This window comes from Phoenix dactylifera, chromosome 3 (assembly GCF_009389715.1).
Source record: "Phoenix dactylifera cultivar Barhee BC4 chromosome 3, palm_55x_up_171113_PBpolish2nd_filt_p, whole genome shotgun sequence".
In the NCBI taxonomy this organism is placed as follows: Eukaryota; Viridiplantae; Streptophyta; class Magnoliopsida; order Arecales; family Arecaceae; genus Phoenix; species Phoenix dactylifera.
This window is the reverse complement of record NC_052394.1, coordinates 15,679,093-15,701,308: the sequence shown is the minus strand read 5'-3', so window position 1 is coordinate 15,701,308 and position 22,216 is coordinate 15,679,093. Positions and strand designations below refer to the sequence as shown.

Genomic DNA, 22,216 nt, shown 5'->3' with positions numbered 1-22,216 from the left:
ACAAACACCAAGTTTTATAGTGGTTCGGAGCTAACCCTTGCTCCTACGTCCACTCCCCAAGTCTCACTTGGGAATTCACTATAACCCCTTGGATTACAGCCGGTTGTTTTCCAAGCTCACAACCAAACTTGTTGTTTTACGAACTCACAACGAACTCGGTCGGTTTTCCCAGGCTCACCGACTAGAACCAACACCGATTGTTTTCCCGGGATCACAATCGAACCCTTACACGTTGGTTTTACACTCGGCTCACCAACCAACCTCTATACCCTTGATTCAATCCCCCGATTGAACCAAGCAAAGACAATGTGTAGATGAAAAGAACAAACAGAAAAATACAGCTTCTCAAAAGCAGATAAATGGCAATATGAACAATAACGAAGTTAAGAGCCCTCAAACGCTTTTAAGTTGGAGAAGAGGAAGGGCTTCTTGAACTTCGGGTCTCCTCTTGAATGTGTAGTCGACTTGAATGCAGGAGGAGGCTCTTTCACTGTTGGGAAGAAGTAGGTGGATGCAGTTAATGCTGCTCTTCCCTCTTTTTCGTTGAAGAACAAGTTGCAGAGATTGAAAGCTTGATTACTTGGAGTGGAATGGTTGTTCTCTGCTTTGCTACAGTCCTCTGTGGCTATTTAAACCAACCCCCACGGAAACTAGCCGTTAGAGAGCTTTTTCTGCCCGTTCTGCACACTCTGTACACCCTGACAATGTGTCCGTTGGTGGGTTGGAGTCGACTCGCGCGATCAGGAGTCGACTCATGCTTTTTTGGAGTCGACTCGGCAACTGTTTCGGATTTGAATTAAAGTAGCCTCTTAGGCTGGGAGTCGACTCGTCTTGACCTGGAGTCGACTCGCCAACTTCTGGAGCTGACTTGGCTTTCTCGGAGTCGGCTCATCCCATGGAGTCCGTGGATCTATTTTTGAATTTGGTCCACTCGAGTCGACTCGACAATCCTGGGAGTCGACTCGGCGCTCAGAGCCCGAACTCCCTATCTTCTGTCTTTTGCCTCGTCCAGTCTTGGAGTCGACTCGAACTTCCCCGGAGTCGACTCGGCTCTCAGTTTCCGAAACACTGTCTTCTGTCTTTTTGATGTAGAGCTGCCTTGGAGTCGACTCTAGCTGTCTGGGAGTCGACTCGAATCTCAGAGACAGTAAATTGGTCTTCTGTCTTCTTTGTGGTTGCGGAGTCTCGGAGTCGACTCACGTATTGCGGGAGTCGACTCGAATCTCAGAGTTCGAAAAACATTCTCTGACTTTTTCCTTGTGTTCCTCTGAGAGTCGACTCTCACTTTCTTTGAAGTCGACTTGCCAACCATCGGAGTCGACTTGCGTTCCACGGGAGTCGACTCGAATCTCAGACCCGAAAACTGCTCTCTGACTTTTCTGCCTGTGGCTCCTTGGAGTCGACTCTTGCTACCCTGGAGTCGACTCGGTGAACATCGGAGTCGACTCGCGCACTTCACGAGTCGACTCGCTGACAGGTTTTGAGTTGATGCTTTCTGTTCGTCTGTCTGTTCTAAGTCGGAGTCGACTCGTACTTATCCGGAGTCGACTCGAGCCAGTGCCAGTGAACTTGATACGCTTGGAGTCGACTCGTGATACTCTAGAGTCGACTCGAGTCTCAGACTTTGGTTCAGGCTGACTTCTTAACTTATCCAAAATATTATGAACCAAGTCTAGAGACACTTAGACAAGATTTTCACTGAAACACTTAATTGAATTCATTAGTAAGCAAGAGATATACTCAAATGCTTTGAGCTCATCAAAATCAAATAGGGTTTTAATCAATCACTCCACAGAGACGTCGAAACAAGGCAAAATAGGAGATCATTTTTCCAGTCAATTTTTGGTTGATTTCTCGGCTGGCGGTCATGATTCCAGGTCGTGGGAAGAAGAAGAAGGCTAGAGCATTACCTCGACCCCGGCGACATCTAAAAGCCCAGATTTTTCAGCGAACATAGTAATGAGCAACCGCGAGCTCAATGGGAAAAGGAAGAAGAGCAAAAAGGAAGAAAGATCACTTGAGGTGGAAGATTTGGAGGAAGAGAGGTCTCCCTTTATAGAGGAGTTCTAAGATCCTAGTAGCCCTAGGATTCCGACTCCTAGTCAAAAATGCCGGAGGATAAGGAGACTCCAATCAGAGTCTCTCTTTTTTTTGTGTGTGGTGAAAACAGTAATTTACATAGCTCTAACGTGAGTACATCCTGCCAAATCAAAAGAAAGTAAAGAGTACAATGGAGGCGGGAGCTCTACTGTGAGCGTCCACAAGAACTCCCCGGAATGTCTCGCAATATAGGAGGCGACCCAGTCTGCAGCCAGCCAGCCCTATTCGCCTCTCGAAAAGCATGTACAACCTGAAACTCGCCCAGCTCCGCCACCAGTCTGCGTGTCTCACGAATAAGAAGGTGACCATCTCCGAACCTATCCGCACCCCATGTCCACTCAATCAGAGTCTCTTCCCTGCATCATGCCACAGGCACAATTTGTCTTCAGCCTAGCCTATTTGGGCCGGCCCACAAGCCCAAAGGTTGGGCAGTTACCTCTGTACTTATATTTAAGCTTTCTCGTATATTTATTTGTTATAATCTTTCAAATTGTTTAGATCTTCTTTCGCTGTTAATCATTAGCAATCCCACGCAATCTCCTGGGATCATAGTTCAATCCTATGGATCAATGAGTCAGACAAATTATATAAACTTGGCACAAGATATTATTATTCCACTTTATGTTTTATAAGCTCAGATGAAGTATGCAATCCAGTAAACAATCTTATTATTTCTCAAACAAGCAAAAAGGAAAAACTAAGGAAGTTTATAGAAAGAACAACAAAAAAACAACCAATCCATTTCAAGAATGCAACCGACCGATACAAACTTAAATGCGACCAAGTTTTTTTTTGAAAAGATAAAAAAAGAAAACATTGATGCCATCACTTATTCCATTGTGGAGTTTAAAAAAGTTGCCTGAAACAACATAGGGCTGAAAAAGGGATCCAAATCTTGTTTATTGGTCAGATGCTAAAAATTGTTTCAGTAACCCAATAGATTCAGATGCAAAAGCTGATTCAGATGGCTTTGTCCAATCTGTTTTCACTCCCAACTGTAGCATATCAAGTCTTTATCCATCCACATGTTCTGGATCAGACGTATACACCTGTAGGCTACTGGCATACATTCGGAGAAGCATCATCAAGATGCCATCAGCACACCTTAACCATGACAAAAAAACTCTTTCAGAAACCTGGAAAAATTTCCTCAGGCATTTGCTAGTATTGACATCACAAATGAACACCTTAACGAACTCCTTAACTGAAAAGTTGCAGGGGAGAATGTGGTACATGATATTTGAGCATAAACCAGGCAATATAGATGCTGCATTAATCATTCAGGTTCAGCATTGAATGAATACATTGATCTAACTTCGTAAATAGTATCAGAAACATAGTAGCCTAAGTTTATCATCCAGGACTACCTGTAAAGGAAGCCGATACTTAGGGGCTCATTTTCCCAACTGTCACAAACCCAACATAGCGGATAATGGAGCCCAATAAAGAAATCAAGTATCTACGCAAAATATCATATAACCAACATGTAATCAAAAGATACTCATCACCAGAAGTGATAAAACTACAACACAAATAGTAATCCCCATGATGAGAGATTAAAATATAGAGGTGACAACATAGAAATCCCATCTAAAGACAACAGTGCATCATCACAGCATACCACCAGCCTAGCCACTGCCCTCGAATAACCGTGAAGCATCACCAAAAACAAATAAAGATCCATTCTATTTCACATCTCCTGTTGCATGTCCTCCTCATCCTCATACTCTTCCTCATCATCCACTGTGGCATCCTGGTATTGCTGGTATTCTGAGACAAGATCATTCATGTTGCTCTCAGCCTCAGTGAACTCCATTTCATCCATTCCTTCCCCAGTATACCAGTGCAAGAAGGCCTTCCTCCGGAACATGGCCGTGAACTGCTCGCTCACCCTCCTGAACATTTCCTGAATGGATGTTGAGTTACCAATAAAGGTAGAGGCCATCGAGAGGCCTGTGGGTGGAATGTCACACACGCTGGACTTCACATTGTTCGGTATCCACTCCACAAAGTAGGAGGAGTTCTTGTTCTGGACATTGATCATCTGCTCATCAACCTCTTTGGTGCTCATCTTCCCACGGAACATAGCAGAGGCTGTGAGGTAGCGACCGTGGCGAGGATCAGCTGCGCACATCATGTTCTTGGAATCCCACATCTGCTGGGTGAGCTCAGGAACAGTAAGGGCCCGGTACTGCTGGGATCCACGTGAGGTCAGGGGGGCGAAGCCAACCATAAAGAAGTGGAGACGGGGGAAGGGAATCAGGTTCACTGCCAGCTTCCTGAGGTCAGAGTTCAGCTGCCCAGGGAACCGAAGGCAGCATGTGACCCCACTCATGGTGGCAGAAATCAAATGATTCAAATCTCCAACTGATAAGAGGAAACAAAGCACATGTAGAACATGTTAAGTGTTGATAGCACAGGCATATAACCAAAGTAAAGAACAACCCCAATAAAGGCAGACAAACGGGAAGAAAGATTAATTTATTACCCAATAATGCAGTCAAAACTACAAGTTGATATGCTATTGAATTAGCCGATCTAAACACATCTCTCTAGGAGGGCAGCATGCTATCACGACTTCAAAGGTTTCTTGGAGATTGAAATCTCACCTTAATATTACACTTCACTCTCCTAATAGGACTTCTAGTTGTGCTATATTTCTGTAAAACTTTATCAGAAGACCTCCTGAGGTCATTGTGTCCAAATTAAGAACAATAATAAACATGACACCAACAATTTGGTACTAAAGCCCACACGCTACATGGGGAAAGGAGAGAAGAAGTCTGGTCAAAATAATTTAACATCAGAAATTCTCAAGAATAGAATAGAGGATAATGTTAGAGTACCCCATCCAAAAGAATAGTCCAAGTCTGTATGATGTATTAGAAATTGAAAGTCCTAAACTTCCAAATTTAATGCAAATTATGTGTAGTTAGATCAAAGGATGCAAGAAAAAAAAGGAGCTAAGCTAAATCATCAGCAAATTTCACATTACCAATGATCTCAAATAAAAAAGTCATTAATTGCCTGCATATGATTGAAGTTTTTACAAGTTAAGGATGAATACAAGCCTGAAAAAAATTGAAATATACGGTTAGAGGTGATTTGTACTACAACAATCTCTAAATTATATATGGAAATAATAGCTGATGACAATTAAGTTTTCCAAACACCAATTTAAAACATGCCTCCTCTTCAAAAATCCTTTGAGCGACAAGGTTGAGCTAAAAATATAAACAGACCCTGGCCAAACCTATAAGAACTTCCCATTAACCCTTAAGAACCTCAGATCAGGTTCCAACCAAAAACTCATAATAACAGAGAAAATCCAAATCAATTTAAACTAAAATTTCAAGGATTAACTTGATGAACAAGACAAAACATAGAAGCTCCTGAATCTGAAACAAGCCTGACCATTTGTATCTGCCTTATTTAGATCAAATCTCCATCGTGCCAATGACATTTGAACAAAAAGAAAAAAAAAAAAATCAAACTATGCATGAAGCCAGGCTCCAGTAGGGTCAAAATCCAATCTCCATCATAACAATGACATTTGAACAAAAACAAGAAAAAAAATCAAACTATGCATGAAGCCAAGCTCAAATTGGGTCAAGAACAGGATGGATGGATGGATGCTGTAAGGGCCATTCCAAATCATAAGACTTGTAAACTTCAAAACATGTTTCTCTTAAAAAAAAATTAAAAATGAACATGTTATTGTTTGCCAATAACAATAGCAATTGCATTCTCTCAATCCAAAGGGTCATTCCAAAATCTAAGAGAAAACAAACATCGCCACATTGTTAGTAGCATTACTTTCAGACTTTCCTCATGTCCATGCAGAATAGGCACTCCACAAGGAAATCATCAGATCATATATACAATAGATTACATATATTATGTTAAAAACAGGATGAGTACAAGCTTTACGATAACCCATGAACTCTTCTAGAACCATTTCCATGCAGAATAGACATTTCACAAGGAAAACAGGATAAGTACATGCATTATGAACTCTTCTACAACCATTTGGGACAAGTATTCAAACATTTCAAAATTTACATAAATTCTAAATGACAGAAAGTTAATTCATGTTCATGGGATAGATATTATAAGAATATTATCAACATTGTATAGCAAACAGAACATAAAGAATTGCACTGCAATGTAAGGCGCAAAAAAAAAGAAATGAGAAAAAAAAACTCACAGCTAGGAGTAGTCAGCTTGAGAGTTCGGAAGCATATGTCATAAAGGGCTTCATTGTCGAGCACCATGCACTCATCTGCATTCTCCACCAACTGGTGGACAGAAAGAGTGGCATTGTAGGGCTCAACCACTGTGTCTGAAACCTTTGGTGATGGGAAAACAGAGAATGTAAGCATCATCCGGTCAGGGTACTCCTCTCTGATCTTTGATATCAACAGTGTCCCCATGCCAGATCCAGTTCCTCCACCAAGTGAATGGCATACTTGGAACCCTAATCATAGAAAAGAAAGATTACAACACATTTAGCAGATCTAAGATAAAACATAAAATTAAGTTGAGCTCCTGAATTGGAAAACAAAGAACAATGACAAGATTATTTAATCCCGTAGGAAAAACTCAAGGACGAAAGCCCAAAAGAAATGTTACCTAGCCACAAGAGCATAGGGATCCATAGAAGCATAGTTTTCAAGAAGGAACTCAAAAGATGCTAATTATTGAGCAAACGTGAGGATAGATCCATCTAATCATAGGCCATTATGCATGTATATTGAAATGAACAATTTATTCAAACCAGAAAATGAAGCAGGATTTTCCAACAATAACACCCTAAAATAAATTTTCGAAACAAGAATGAACATTATTCTCAAAATAAAAAAGAACTAGAAAGGGAAATTAGCATCATCATAATCATTCTCAAAAAATAGATATCTAAAATAAATTTTCGAAACAAGAATGAAAATTATTCTCAAACTAAAAATGAACTAGAAAGGGAAATTAGCATCTTCAGAATTATTCTCAAAAAATAAAATGAATTTCGTACAAAATATCAAGAGATCAAGAGGAAAAGACTCGATCTGAGATTGGTCAGCGTATCATTGGCATCAATTTAATCTAACAACCTATGCTATCAGACAAGTAGTAAGAAGGACCAAAAAAGGAAAAACGTTCACTAAGCAGCTTCAGGATTTCTCATTGAACTGTTTGATATTCTCTCCTACCAGAAGTTGAGGCTAGCAAAAATCTTGATCCTCTAGAAACACCTCAGAGAAAGCAATAATTAAACTAAGAAATAAAAAAACTCATCTAAACCTACCGTTTGCTTAAGACTGACAGGCAAAGTAGATTTCCCCAGATCCACAAATAAGGAAAGTTTGAAAACCAAAATAAAAACAATATAATAGAGAAAATGATGCACATCTAAACAAAATGACGAATAATGAAGCATGATCGAGAGTCTTCCAGCGATTTCTGAAGAAAAATCAAAGGTAAAGTTATGCATCATGACAAGAAAAGCTGCATGGATCACTTGATGTGTGAATTGGATCTTCTACGCATCAAAAATGTATCAAAATATAGCATAAGATCAAGAAACCAGCAAAAGATTCAATGGCTCGCATGTATACCTTGGAGGCAGTCGCAGTTCTCAGCCTCCTTCCTCACCACATCAAGTACCGTGTCAATGAGCTCGGCACCCTCAGTGTAGTGCCCCTTGGCCCAGTTGTTCCCGGCGCCGGACTGGCCGAAGACGAAGTTGTCCGGGCGGAAGATCTGGCCGTAGGGGCCCGTGCGGACGCTGTCCATGGTCCCCGGTTCCAGATCCATAAGCACTGCCCGGGGGACAAACCGCCCGCACGAGGCCTCGTTGTAGTACACATTGACACGCTCCAGCTGGAGATCGGAGGTCCCCGTGTACCTGCCTGTCGGATCGATCCCGTGCTCATCGCATACCACCTCCCAGAACTTAGATCCAATCTGGTTCCCGCACTGCCCACCCTGGATGTGAAGGATTTCTCTCATCTTTACCTGAAATCCAAGCCAAAAAACCCAAAAATTAAGACACAAATCGACCTAAACTCCAGTTGAAATCTAGCAAAAGGAGAACCTAAATTCCCAAGAAAAATCATATTTTTTGGGATATTCAGCGTCAAGTAGACAAACTTAGGGATCAGAACAGAGATCTATTCAAACTTGAATAAAGAATAGTAAAGAAACATCTAAAAACACCTAACATCGCATGAAACGGATTTTCTTTGGAAACTCGGCGATAAGCAGAGAGGCTTGGGGTTTAGAACACAGATCGGTCCAAAGTTCGAGCAGAATATAGTAAAGAAACACTTCAAATACAAGAAAATCCAAATTTTCTTCAGAACATTCAGGCGATAGGAACAGTTACATACAGCGTAGAAAAGAGATAGATCTGCATTTTGATCGAATGCGCACTAAAAAGGCACTAAAACAATACGACCCGGAAAAGAAAACAGAGATCTCAGTAAAATCCATCCAAACAACTAAAACCTAACAAAAATCCCTCAAAACTACAAGCGAATCCAAACTTCGATCGAGTTCTCCCGACAACAAAAGCACTGGAACTCCGAGAAAATTCAAGAATCTAGATGCCAGAGCACCAAATCGAGGACTTTCGATGAAATATTTAAAAGATGCATCTACTTACCTACGAGAACTGAGGATTTCTGGCAAAGAGGAGGGAGATCTCGGAGGCGAAAGGGGGATCGAGAGAGAGAGAGGAAGGACGAAGTGAGAAGACGAGCCCTGCGAGACCTCCTATATAAAAAAAAACGGCGGAGCAAACGAGGCGATCGGACGGCTGGCTCTCTTTCCCTCCATTTTCAAGTTTACCGTTAGATGCCGTCGGATGGAGAGATCGGACGGTTGATTGGCTAGTGGGACCCAGGGAGCGTCGCCGAGGTTGTTTTTTTTTTTTTTGAAAAGTTGTGGACTGAATGACTAAAATGCCCCTGTAGTTCTTCTGAGTTAATTTAGTGGGAATGTTCGTCGTTAGTTTCAGCGGTAATAACGGCCGGTTGGAGTTTTGAAACGGGGTCCAGTGGAAGTTGTTTAGCGGAAAAGAAGACGTTACGGATAACGGCGTTGATGATATTTTGTTCCGAGATGGAGGCTTGCGGGGGCTTGCATGCACCGCTTGAGATGACCGTTACATGTGGCTGTAACGGTGCGGTCCAAACTCAAAGTACCGATTATATTATTATTTTGTTGATACCTAAATATGAAATAAGTTATGTAGGAAATCATAGTTGGAATTTCAAGATACACTCAATATTATAACAATATTATAGCAAGGTGGTGGTGCCTTTTAATTATGATAATTTTATGCACCTGCAATTAGTAGGTTTTTCATGAATTTGTATTACAAAGAGGAGATACATGCGAAGTTATTTGGGTCGTTGATGCATGTGTTGCACCCTAGGGTCCAAAAATACCATGTTGCTTGTATCTTTATAATTCATTTTGCTTTCCTTTTGGTTTTTTCGAGAAAAACCAAGGGCATGGTGGAATTCTTTTACAATCCTTTAGAGAAAAATAATATCGTTGTTGATTATTAGATGCTATAAGATTGTTGTTATATGTATATGATTCAGCGTTTTTGTACATGTGTATTTTAGTAAAAATATAGTTCGATTACCTAATTCTATCCCCATCATATACAAGATAAATATTTGTATAACTTAGACAATAAAGCTCAACAAGACAACAATGTTAAAAAAGTTTTTTTTATGAACAAATTTTTTTTTTTGAAAGCATTGAATCCTTGATGAGGCACCATTTTATATCAAATATAGGTTATTGCAATTTAATGGTTACTAAAGTTTACGTCAATATGTGCATGTTCGGCATTGTTTTTTTTACCCTTCTCATTTTGATAAAATATGTTTAGCGTTGTTAGATAATGAATTATTCCACAAAGATTTTTCAATCATTATCAATTATATAACAAAATAGGTGAAAAAAACTAGGGCCATCGATACGAATACTTCTATTTATATTTACCTCGTCTGCATCTCCTTTTCTTTTCATGGTGGAAAAAAGTGATGCAATACAAATGACATGCGAGACATTTTTCAAGAAAATTGGACCGTGAGCATAACTTTTTTTTTAATTTTACTGTATTATGTTTCTAGGTTCAACAACAAGCCATAGTTTGCAAGTATAATTTAATAATATCTTAGTCCTGAAGAAATTTGAACTCAATCTTTCTAACCTAATTGATTGGAAAGCTATGTAAGTCATAGTTTAAATGATATGCCATCACAATAACCTGAATAACACTCATTTGCATCTTATGACTCTATTATCCCATTAAATTGAGTTTTAAGTCACAAGCACAGCATATGATACCCTATTTTAGGTGTGTTCTTATTATCACAAAGTGGAACCAAACACGATGGACTCATTTGATATCTAAAAAACTATTTTGGGCATTCAAGATTTTGACTCCATACCATCTCAACCATCTAAAGGTACCTCACCTGGTGACATATTGTCCACTCCTCTCAATCAACATCAAACTCATATACATGCAACTTCATTTGATTTAGAAAAAAAGTTAAAGATCATTCATATCACTGGATTCAGTGATCATACGTAGAAAAGTTGGCATCTGAGTGATACATAAGGACCATTATATATTGCACTAATCCCCATTCGTGGGCATTGAACTGATAAATTGAGTGGTTAATGGATGGGTGATCGATAGCAAATTCAAGACTGATATAACTTTCTACTCGAAAAAATTGGTAGATTGATGCAGTGGCAGCCCATTATACTTCTTTACAGAAAGATTAAATTCATTTTTTGTCAAAACCCTTCATATCCATCATTTCCTTGATGACTATGCATGGTATTTATCATATTGGTGAACATGAAATCTCATTCATCTTTCATTAAACCTATTGGAAGACTTAAGCTCTTGAGTCTAGGTGTCTCATCTCAGGCTCCCAGGAAATTCTGTTACCATCATCATCCATCTCATATATTTGTAAACTAAGGACTGTTTTAGCAAGCCATTCATTAACTTATCATTCATGACTCAGCTTGGTAGTTGCCATTTATAAATTAACCCACCAGGCCCAAATCAATTAGTGAGGGCTAACCCTGCCATGTTGCTACAAGTATTTTCATGGCATATGGCAGATTTCTACAAGTATTTTGCATTCTGTATCCAGTACACCAAGACTGTTGATATTTACTAAAAATTGGACTTCATCAAACTCTGGATGCCGGCATTAAATAAGAACAAGAGAGAGAGAGAGAGGGTCATTTTGGTGAAACAAAAAAAAAAAAAAAAAGGAGAGATTTTCTTTTGCTGGTTTCTGCAGCGGCGGAAAGGTCAGTGGGCTCGTGGATGGAGTGAACGAATCAATATGGGACAGGGAGCACGAGGAAGGGAAGGCGACAAAAAGGCTTCAGCTTTAGCGGCACTTTCACATGACTTGGCATGTCACCCACGTGAGCCCCAACCTTTCCTCTGAAGCCGGCCACCCTCGGAAGCCGGCCCCCCTCGTTTCCCGTTTTCCCGTTATTTTATTGTTTTTGAATAATAAAATTCCATTTCCCTGGTGGTTCTTGTTTAGGCCCATTAAATTTTGATGACTCTTTAGTGCTTTCGACCACTGTTATTAGATCAATTCAATTGAGTATGAAAGAGGTGGATGATTACGATCCGCTTTTTAAAGATATTTGAGAGATGGTGACAAGTGGGATGGTCCTGCAAACCAAGTATGCGTATCGAAAGACTAATGGAGCAGAGAAGTTCTTTTGAAATATTTTTTATTAGCAGAAAATATTTTTGTTAAAGTGTTGATGACTTGAATATATGAAAACTGAAAAATAATTTTTGTATATTTGATTCATCAAAAACAAATATGCTTTTAATAAGAAAAAGAGATTATCCTATTTTATCTAAAAATTTTAGAGCATTTTTTGGCAAAAAAAGTAAAAATTCACAGCCCGTGGAATTGGACATTTTTTTATATAAAATATAAAAATCTTATTTTTATATGAAAGTTATTTTTTTATTATTTTTTAAAATAACTACAATCAAATATGAGATTTCTTTTTTTTGCTGACTTTTTTTTTTGCTGCATATCAAAGGAGTCATGGGAGATCTCTTTGGGTTGCTAATTAAAGTAGATTTTTTATGAGTTTGGTGCTGGACTACATTCATAGCTTTGCGTGGGTTGGGGACTACGCGATCTCCTGGGGTCCTAATGTTAGTTTATCTTATAGCCAATCATTCACTCTTTTTCTTGGTCTTGCCGTGAATAGAATGTAAAGGATAAGAATGCCAATAATGAGATGTTTAAGGTTTATGCGTGCAATATCAGACAATTGTGGGCATGTAGGGTATGTTTGATGGGAGCGAGCAACTTAAAGATTTTGTTAGTTGAACCGTGACAAGGCCAATTTGATAGAATTAGCATACTCAAATAAGAACATGGACATGGGGTTGTTTACATCCCATCCAACAATTACCATTTCGAAGAAGCTCTTTCACAATTATTTAGAAGTGTTACTATTATGTGCAGTAGTTCTTTCAGTGCACGCAAAAGAACAAGATTTAGATCTCGGGTCCAAGTTTGACATGAGCGTGACATGGCAAAGGTTGCCCAACAGATAAGTATAAGATTAAATAATAGAGAAACTAAAAAGGGAACTCAAGACTTGCTTTTGGGATAGATTTGCGTCCCTCAATGATGCAGCTGGGCTCATGGAGCTCTAGCTATGTGACAATACAAAAAGACATGTTCTGTTTGTGACTATAAAATAAATCCTAGTTTAAATATGACTAGAATCCTGTACTTTCTCTCACAAACATTACTAAAAGCCTACCTCTTTCTTTCTTCCCCAACTATTGAGGCCGAGCGACAAGAGGAAACGACGGAGATTTATTATTATTAGTATTATTATTTTTAAGCAAGACGAACGGATGGTATACAATTGGAATCAATACATCCAACAAAGTTAGAAAATAAAATATTACAAAGCATGATTAGGACAGGTGATAATTCAATCCACAAAACTCCTCCAGAATGCTTCGCCATATAAGAGGCAACCCAATTTACAATCTTGTTTGTCTTTTAATAGACATGCCTAGCCACTAGAGATACACACTCCCTTGAAATCTTCCAAATGTCATGCAGGAATAGGTGAGTGTCAATCATCTCTGCATAACCCTGAATGCATCTGACCTAAGTAGCTAAATCATCCTCGATGGCTATAAGGTCAGTTCTCAAAATCTGTCCTGCATAGGTAATATTGAATCGGGCCGTTCTCAACTCCGCACCAGAAATTGAGATATCAAAATTAGACTTCCGCCAATTGCCATCAGCCTAAAGTCTGGGCTTTGTATGATGAACCCCGTTCTTTCTCTGTTGTCGCCACCAGTCATGCTGCTATCAAAGTTGGTTTTAAGAAAATCGGAGGGTGGAGGCTCCCGGGTGAGGAACTCTATTATCTCAGCATAATTATTTTACATAGTGGCCCGTAAAAGTTAATGAAAGCATCGGCTCCGATGTTTTCAATTAAGGTGGACCCGGCTTTAGACTTTGGAGCCGGCATGAGGCCGGTCTTAAAACATTTCCCACTTTATAGCAGCAGAAGCAGATGATAACAAGCACAGTAAAAAGGGGAAGCTTTCAAGTTCTGATTTCACCAATTAGGAGTAGAAAGGTTTTGACTAGATAGTTCTGGTCCATAGATAGACCAACTTATCCTTTGTAAAAGGCAAACTTGTTGGAATCCATACTGGCTCATCTTAGCCTTATAGCTCATAAATCTATCCATGTTGTAGAGGATGGAGCATCTAAACATAGTCATGCTTGTGTTTTTCCACTTCAAACAATTCAATCACTTTTGATTCTCCAATGGTGTAGCGTATGCAGCATTGACAGTTCAACCCTTCGGATTTGTCGTAATTATCAATCTCACAATAAAAATATGATCCTAATATAGATCCATCCTAAATTTTGTATGAATTTAGCTTAGGTTCAAATGAGATCCCATGTTTTACAAATATGTCTCTCCCATTGTAGAGAACTTAATTGGTTGATTGCTAAATTTTTGAATCCTAAACCAATCAAATATCAAACCATGAATTAGGTCTAGTTTGATCCATCTTAAGACCAAGTACTGCAGACTCCGCTCATGCAGTTCAAGTTATAACACACCTGATTAAAGGCCATGAAATGACGGGTATAGGGGCCTTTCATGCTAGGACAGGCCCAAGTTCAAGTAGTAAATTTGTGTATCGAGTTTGGGGCAGGTTTGCAAACTCTTGAGGTACCAAATATTATATACTGGAGAGTAAATCGAGCTAAATAATCTATATTTTGAAAATTTTTTAAATATCCAGTTACGCATAGCAAGTAGTGAATGATGAATAATATATTTGAGAAGACATCCTTTACCTAAAATCAAGTATAAATACCTAGATATATTTTAACATGTCGTTACCTTTTATGCCTAAATGAAAATATATAAATAAAACTAATATTATTCTTTGATATCAAATTAATATTTTATATATATATATATATATATATATATATATATATATATATATATGTTTCTATGCATGTATGATTAGATATAATAAACTGAATAGTTTATACAAGTTTGGGTTAGGTCTGACATAAGAACCTAAATCCAACCCCAATATTTCTGCCAAACTGACCTTGATTCCATATCCAGCCATGTTTATTTTCGGATTTGGGTTGGGTCCGGGCTATGTTCATTTTTGGATTTGGGTCGGGTTCGGGCTAGATATGGTCCAGTGCTTTGGAGCGACAACGATAGGTATATCCAAATTTCCAAATTTCCATCCAAACTGATTGCATATTTCGCCTCTCCAACTGCCATCCATATCCATCGATAATGGACATGCACACAAATTTCTATGCGTATGATAGGATCCTCCCTCCGAATAGCCCAGCGAACCCATCCTACCCATTACTATACTCTTGACGGCTTGACACCCAGGCGTGACGCAGTCCACAATTCAGCACCCGCACAAAAATTTCTATGCACGCGCGCGGAAAGTATGACTCCCCCGTCCTCTTCTCCCCACCGCGGAGAGGAAACCAAATGAAACCACCTCAAAGCCTTTCCCTCCTCTGTCACCTATCTCTCTCTCTCTCTCTGAGTACTCTTTTTCTTTGGGTTTTTTTCTCGCCCAAATCTCTTCCGATCTCGCTCTCTCACCGCCGGAAGAGAGGAAGAGACTACGCCGCCGGCGAGATGGGTGACGGTAGGCTGGCCGACAAGTTCTTCCGGATTAGGCGAACTCTTCTGGAGATGCTGAGGGACCGGGGCTTCTTGGTCACCGACGCCGAGATCGCGATGACCAGGGAGCAGTTCATCGAGAAGTTCGGGATCAACTTCAGGAAAGAGGTTCTTGATTTCCATCGCTCCAAGAGGGACGACCCTTCCGACATAGTACTAATTTGTTTCTTTATTTCATCCCCTTCTCTATCGCTTCGTACACTTTTTTTAAAAGAAAATAGTTAGATTTGATGGTATTTTTTTGGTCCATTTCATGTACGATTTTGTTCTTTGGCAACTTCTGTTGACGGCTGGGTTTATGTGCTGGTTTATTCGGTGCTCTTTAGGTTTTGAGTTTGTAGCAGATTGTAATCTACTAACAAGCAACAAATCTTAGAAACCTTTTTTCTTTTTTTTTTTATTTGCAAGGGTTTTCTACTGATGCTCTGCAAGAGGGGAGTTCCAAGTCGAAGCTTCGTTTTTTTTTTCTTTTTGATTTTGCATGGATTTTTTTAGGAATGCTCTGTGAGAGTGGAATTCCGAGATGAATCTTGTTTGTTTGTTTTTGATTTTGCATGGCTTTTCTACCAATTACCAATGCTCTGCAAGAGTGGAATTCCAAGTCGTTTGCGAGTTTCTCCTTTTGGCCATCCTTGATAGGATGGAAGGGCTTTTTTTTTTTTTCGGTGTGCGGCGCATGCAAGCTTTGATTTATTCTAAACAAGCAGTATCATCTGTGAAAGGAATATATTTGGGAAAGAATATTTCTGTTTTTGCAACTCCTGGTTAACTGATATGCACTTATTGTTGGTAATATTTGACGGTAAGTGAAAGTATAACAGGAAACAATGTCATTGTTTCTTAGTTGAATTATTATAAGATTTCTTTTCCCCTTTTTAGTTGATTCATCTGTGAGAAGATTGTTAGCTAGAAAAATAATGTTCTTCATTGTCCGTACCAGTTTATGATTATTACCATGTTCTGATAATATTTAGGTATACAGCTGAATATTGTTTGCCATCATAAGAATGAATGGCAGAAGGGCCACTGAAGAATCAAAAGATTAGTCATTGGACGTTCTGCCTTTTGGTTGAAAGGAACGAGTGGGGATGCTTGACCTTTATCTTATGATGGGTCTGCAGATGTCTTCAAGTGGGAGAGCATTTGGCTTCAAAAATAAGTAATAGGCTCATTTGAGAATGGTGGTTACTACTAGAGAAGATATTCATTTGATTAAATGTGAAATAATTTGCTTATAGATAGGGGTTGATGCCTTTCATGATCATGAACATTTCTTATCTCGTTATTACGGTATAAGATTTTGGTTCAAAATGTGGATCACTCTATTTCCTTGTCGGGATATTGGAGAAAATTGAAGTTGTTAGAAGCATGCACCTGTAGTGTGGATTGCAACTAGAAGAGAAGGCATTCTATGAATCTAAGGATATAAACACTGGGATTTTCTGATGCTTTTAATATTCAAGGATGTTTCTCTTCTAGATATTATGGCTTCTGATGGTAACAGAGGACTCCATAACCTTTGGCTGAGATTATTGTGCTGGGATGTTACTACGAGAGGTGCCAATGATGATCTTTTGTGCTAGTCTATGGCATCCAATCAAAAGGAACTCCTACATTGTGAATCTTTTTGACTTGCTTCCAGGGCTATAGAGGAGGCAAATTTTTTGGAATGACAGATCATTCTGTTATCAATACCTTTCAAGTCTCTTGCTGTGCCATTGACCACGTCAATGTTGTAGTTCATGGAATAGCTTGATGCTGACTTTAACAAGCAAGTCAACAGAAGAAGAGTATTGATTGTGAGTGCTATTGCCCTGCCAAGGCAGGTTTGGTCGGTTGGAGTATTCTTCTGGTGGTTAAAAGGAGGATTTTAAGGTTGAAGAATCAGATTCATAGTTTACTCTTTTGGAAACTTTATTTGCAACAATTCGGGGCTTAGTAGAGAGACAGAGTTGCTACTTATATTTGAAACATGTTTTTTGGTTCATGATCAATGGATTCCTGTAGATGCCTTTCATCTAAAAGATTTAGGGTAGCTAAACTTGTTTAGTATGTGCAATTTTCATGGCTTTGCTCTTATTTATGAATTGGCTGCTTCTTGTGAATGCGGTTTGGAGATTGGTGGCTAATATTCTAGATTAAACAAAGTGTATTCCAATATGAACAGAAATATGAACAGGTGCTGTAAAATATCAGAATTCTCTTCTATTCTGCTAGTTATTCTTGTCCATTTGCTTATTGGCTTTTGTTTCATTTATGGTATTTTGTTTATACTATTATCTTTGAGGTTAGTTTGATGCATTCTGTATATATGTGTGGGGGGAAGGAAGGGCTGTCTGTGCATACCAATTTTGTTGCACCACTGTTTTTACCATAAACTGTATAAGTGGGGAGATCTATGACTTATGTTTGTGGGTTTTTTTCTCTTATTACAAAAACTGGCAAAATACTTATTCTTGTGGAGATCAACTGATAGGTTATGTAAAAAGTGATTGAATATTATCCTTTTTTTTGGACCAGATATGTGTTTTCTTTGTTGAGGACAAGCTTTGCATAATGTCGCTCGAGGCTTATCTAACGCAAATGAATTCTGCAAAACTCACCAGGGCAATATTTGTTGTCAAAGACAAGCCAACTCAATTGTTCCTGTGGGAACTGGGCGACCATTCTGCAAAACACTTGGAGGTTTTTACGGTGAGGTTTCCATTGCATTTAATGTCTAGATTCATAGAAACATTTGAAGGAGATTGAAACAAGGAGATTTTCCTGTTTATTTTTTAGAATTTAATTTTTAAATTAATATTTTTTTGCAGTAAAAGATTACAGAAGTATTGTTGTCTTTTTATTTTTCTTCAAAGAGCTAATGAGCAGTTTCACCACTAGTTATTTTAGCAACCTACTTCAAGCTAGATCCATTGTCCATTAACTATTGCAGACCTTGCTGCCTACCAACTGATCATTTAAATAGTTTTTGATGTGCTCTCTAGTGACATCTGGGCATGCTATGCCATACCGGCCCGAATTGGACGGTACAGAGCATATCGTACAGTACCGTACCGATTTGGTATCGATATCCGATACCGGTGGCGTACTGACACTCGGTACGCCAAAAAAACTCCGTACCGTACTGTACTGATACTGTGCTAGTATGGCATGGGTACGGAATCTGGTATCGAGACGACGAATCTTGCATCTTAGCAGACCACAGAACCTATAAGATGTTGAGTTGAAGCTGAACTTTTCACAAAATAGGAAAGATAGATATTAAATCAGGGTCTTCCTAATCAATAAATAAAATAGAAGTAAGGGAGGAACAAATTCCTGTTAAGTATTACATGGGTCCACTAAAATGTCTTCGATGAATCTTCAAAGAATTCTAAATTTAAAAGGTTTTCTGTTTATACCAGAAGAAGATGTTGGTCTTTTAATTTTTTGGGGCTTCATGAGTCGCAAAGAAGGCCATGCTGATGGTATTTTGCATCCACTTAATATGAACTGTGTTAGAATCCTTGTGTAATCATTAACTTTTTGGCATTCCTAAGTCTATTATGATGGAAAGTGAAGCACTTGACCTCTGAGAATTCTCGCTAGACTCCTTGTTATGGGTCTGTTTATGATTGCACAGAAGTTGAGTCTGAGTACTCAGGACATTCTATGATGGCTGGAACCTCTAGTTAGGACATTCATATGTTCGTTGAAGTAAGACCTCCCATTTTGTAGTTATTTCATTAAAATGAATTATTAGCTGAGATTTACTCCCATGTTAGGCAACTTTACTACTGGTGGTTCCATATTTCAACTCAAGGACCTATTAAAAAAAAAGCATGTATCTTCTTGACTGATTAATGCCTTAAACGAGATAGTCTAAAAAAGAAAGTTTTTTTTTACTTACTAATCTATCCTTTATGCTTGTATTTAGTATGCATATGTTTCCTTTAACTTGTCATATCTAACTTAATTCCTGGTGATGTTAATGTTTCTTTCAATTGTTTCTTCTTACATCCATCTTTATATATCAGTCAAAATTGCACATTCTTTATTAACTTATGTGGTAATAGTTTATAGAATATAGTCTATCCCCTAATAATATGCGGGGTAAGCACTTTTTTAATCAAATTTTCTTGTGAACATTTGAATATATATCACATATCTAAGTAAATGCTAAGGAATTTTAGATTCAAGCATGAAATTCTAACAATTTAATCCATTATAAAGTTATACTAATTTAACCTACCATGTCTCATTGAATTGATGCCCATTTTGCCAAAGAATAGTAATCAGTGGAAGTTCTTATATATGAAATTACATGTAGCCTTAACCTGTTGTAGGAGGAAGAGCTGTTAGTCAACATTTCAAAGAATGTTTTTGTTCCAAAGCATGAATTGCTTACTAGTCCCAAGAAGAAGTTTTTATTGGAGCGATACAATGTCAAAATCACTCAGGTACGTGATTTGCTAGTAATTATATAGTTAAAAACCTTTCCTTCATTTCATTCTCTTAATCACATTTCCCAAAGGTTTTTGATCATTGTTTTACAGTGAAAATTGTGAAAATACTCATATACCATAAAATTGCAACTTAAAAATAAGTGTCTCTATTATTTTTGATTTCAAAGAGAGCAGAAAGCCCATGTTCCATGTATGCTTTTTTTTTTAAAGACATATTTACAGAATTCTATATAATAAGATTTTTATAAAGGACCACAAAGCAAAGTTACTGAACTGTAAATATTAGGTTTGTCTTGTTTTCCCACAAGAATGACTTAAATCTATGCTTTAAATTACTATGGTATTCAATATAGTCTGTAGAAAATAATTGTTCTTGTATAATTTTATGATTTTTTTTTTTTGCATGATATAGTATCTTATTATGCAAATGAATTTCTAAAAGTGCCATGGCCCATCTTGACCTACACTACACATTGCAATGTAATTAGATCAAATGCTTGTCTCGTGTTATCTTTAAATTTTGTCACACAGTGAAGTTGTTTTTCTGCTTTCCTACATTTCCCAGGTTGTTAGCTATGTATCTTTTCCTGAATTGTACACTAATTTCATGTACAGGAAGTGTTACAGAGTGCAGTGATAAGGCTCTTATTTTTTTTTCCTCACTGACATATTGACCATCATGAATTTCAGCTTCCTAGGATCCAAGTGACCGATCCAGTGGCCAGGTACTATGGCCTTGTTCGTGGAGATGTAGTAAAGATTACCCGATCTTCTGAAACTGCTGGTAGATATGTTACCTACCGCGCTGCTGTCTGAGTTGGTACTGACTTCCAAGCTTGTATAGCTTAATCTGATAGTTGAGAGTAAGTCTACTTCTAGAAATTGGACACCTTTAGAGGACCTTTAGGCATGCAATGTTTTTGTGATGGTTTTTCATCAGGTTTAGGTATGTATGCTGGCTTTTGGAGACTGGCATTCAAGAATTGACACAAGATAACAACAGCTTTCACATAGCCTATAGCTACAAATCATTCTCACTTCATTATTTGAACTTTCTTATAGGTTAATTTCAAAGCATTGGTGTATTCTTATGAACTGGTATTGCATTTTTCCCTTTTTTGGGGAAAAAAAAAGGGCAGGAGGGGTGGCAGCAGTTCTCATTCAAGGATATTTACTAGAAATCTGGATTAAGCTCCTCCATAATTGAACTGTACATTCAAACAAATGTACATTAGAACAAGTTCTAGTTTGGGCATCTGCTGCTTTTTTTTGTGATCTCCGGTCATGTTACTCATGGAGGAAGATCACTTACTCTAGTTCCAGCTGAACTGGTGAAATACCATACATATTTGAAACTTGAGGAGGCATATGTGATGTCTGGGTTCAATCACACACCAGACCAAGACAAAGGGAGTAAAACAAGATCCTTTTAATGTGTTCAACTATGGGGAATATGATCCTAGTTTTTTTTTCATGTTGATCTGTCCCATTGAGCATGCTTGGCGTCCAGTGTATAGCCTCCCTATCATGGTACGCATTGCAGGCTCCATCCTTTTTGTTTTAGTCCATTTTTGGCAGACACAAGGGGTTAAACCCCAAGGTTACAATCTAACAAAAGAAGTAGAAATGTCAGCAATTGCAAAATAATTGCATCTCGGGCTCCATCCTTATTGTTCGACCCCTAAAACCGGATCCCTTTTTAATGACACCCGCATGAAACAATTTGCTTGGCTTGGTTTTCTCATGCATATGTAAGTGTATTATGTTGCCAAATGTTTTCCGTCCACAAATAATATATCCCTCATACATATCATAGCCTGCCATCATCTGAAGGAAGCTCCTAAGCTGGACTGGAAGGAAGAAAGCTAGAAATAAATTGTTCACAAATCAATTTCATAAGTTAACTTTAGCATTAATTGTGATTTTTGGGGGAAAAAAATCTACATCCATGTTAAATTATCCGGACCAGATTTGAATACTTCATGGATCAACCAAACCTCGAGATGTAAACCTGTACCATCCAAACCAATTCCAGCTCTCTAAGGAGAGAGGTGTGAGTAGGGCTTTGACCCCCAAGTCACCAGGTTCTAATATCTGTTCGATCTCTATCCTTTTGCTTCCTTATATCTACCTTATAAAAACGTCGCTTGCCGGGACTACCAAGGAACCTTCGAACGAACCCGACGAGTTGGATTTGGTTTCCTTCCCTAGCTTGAACCATGCCGTTTCCTTCCAACCATCCTCGGCTAAAAAGGGCATCTCTGTCCTTTCATCATTGGATTTCTCCTGGCCGTCCGATTCAAGGCGGACGGCATTGATTTTAACCGGAGACGAGGGTGGCTGGTGCGGTAAATAAGTCGAAG

General features: G+C 38.5%; 2 protein-coding genes across 3 annotated transcripts; one reads left to right on the top strand and one right to left on the bottom strand.

The window, feature by feature from the left end:
• Positions 1–3,361: 3,361 nt before the first annotated feature.
• LOC103706259 (tubulin beta-5 chain-like) lies at positions 3,362–8,876 on the bottom strand. The gene is made up of 4 exons (XM_008790314.4): positions 8,759–8,876; positions 7,710–8,109; positions 6,308–6,577; positions 3,362–4,467 (listed from the first exon to the last, which is right to left on the bottom strand). The coding sequence occupies exons 2-4, from the start codon at positions 8,101–8,103 to the stop codon at positions 3,791–3,793; spliced, it is 1,341 nt and encodes a 446-aa protein (XP_008788536.1). The 5' UTR covers positions 8,104–8,109; positions 8,759–8,876; the 3' UTR covers positions 3,362–3,790.
• A 6,336-nt stretch (positions 8,877–15,212) lies between these two features.
• Positions 15,213–20,945, top strand: LOC103706261 (DNA-directed RNA polymerases II and IV subunit 5A-like). Of its 2 annotated transcripts, none has more exons than XM_026804357.2 (4): positions 15,213–15,513; positions 17,926–18,099; positions 19,734–19,847; positions 20,544–20,945. In XM_026804357.2, the coding sequence occupies exons 1-4, from the start codon at positions 15,361–15,363 to the stop codon at positions 20,667–20,669; spliced, it is 567 nt and encodes a 188-aa protein (XP_026660158.2). In that variant the 5' UTR covers positions 15,213–15,360; the 3' UTR covers positions 20,670–20,945. The 2 variants fall into 2 exon arrangements, with proteins under 2 accessions (XP_026660158.2, XP_008788539.2); XM_008790317.3 differs by having other exon boundaries at positions 15,213–15,558.
• The last annotated feature ends 1,271 nt before the right edge of the window (positions 20,946–22,216 follow it).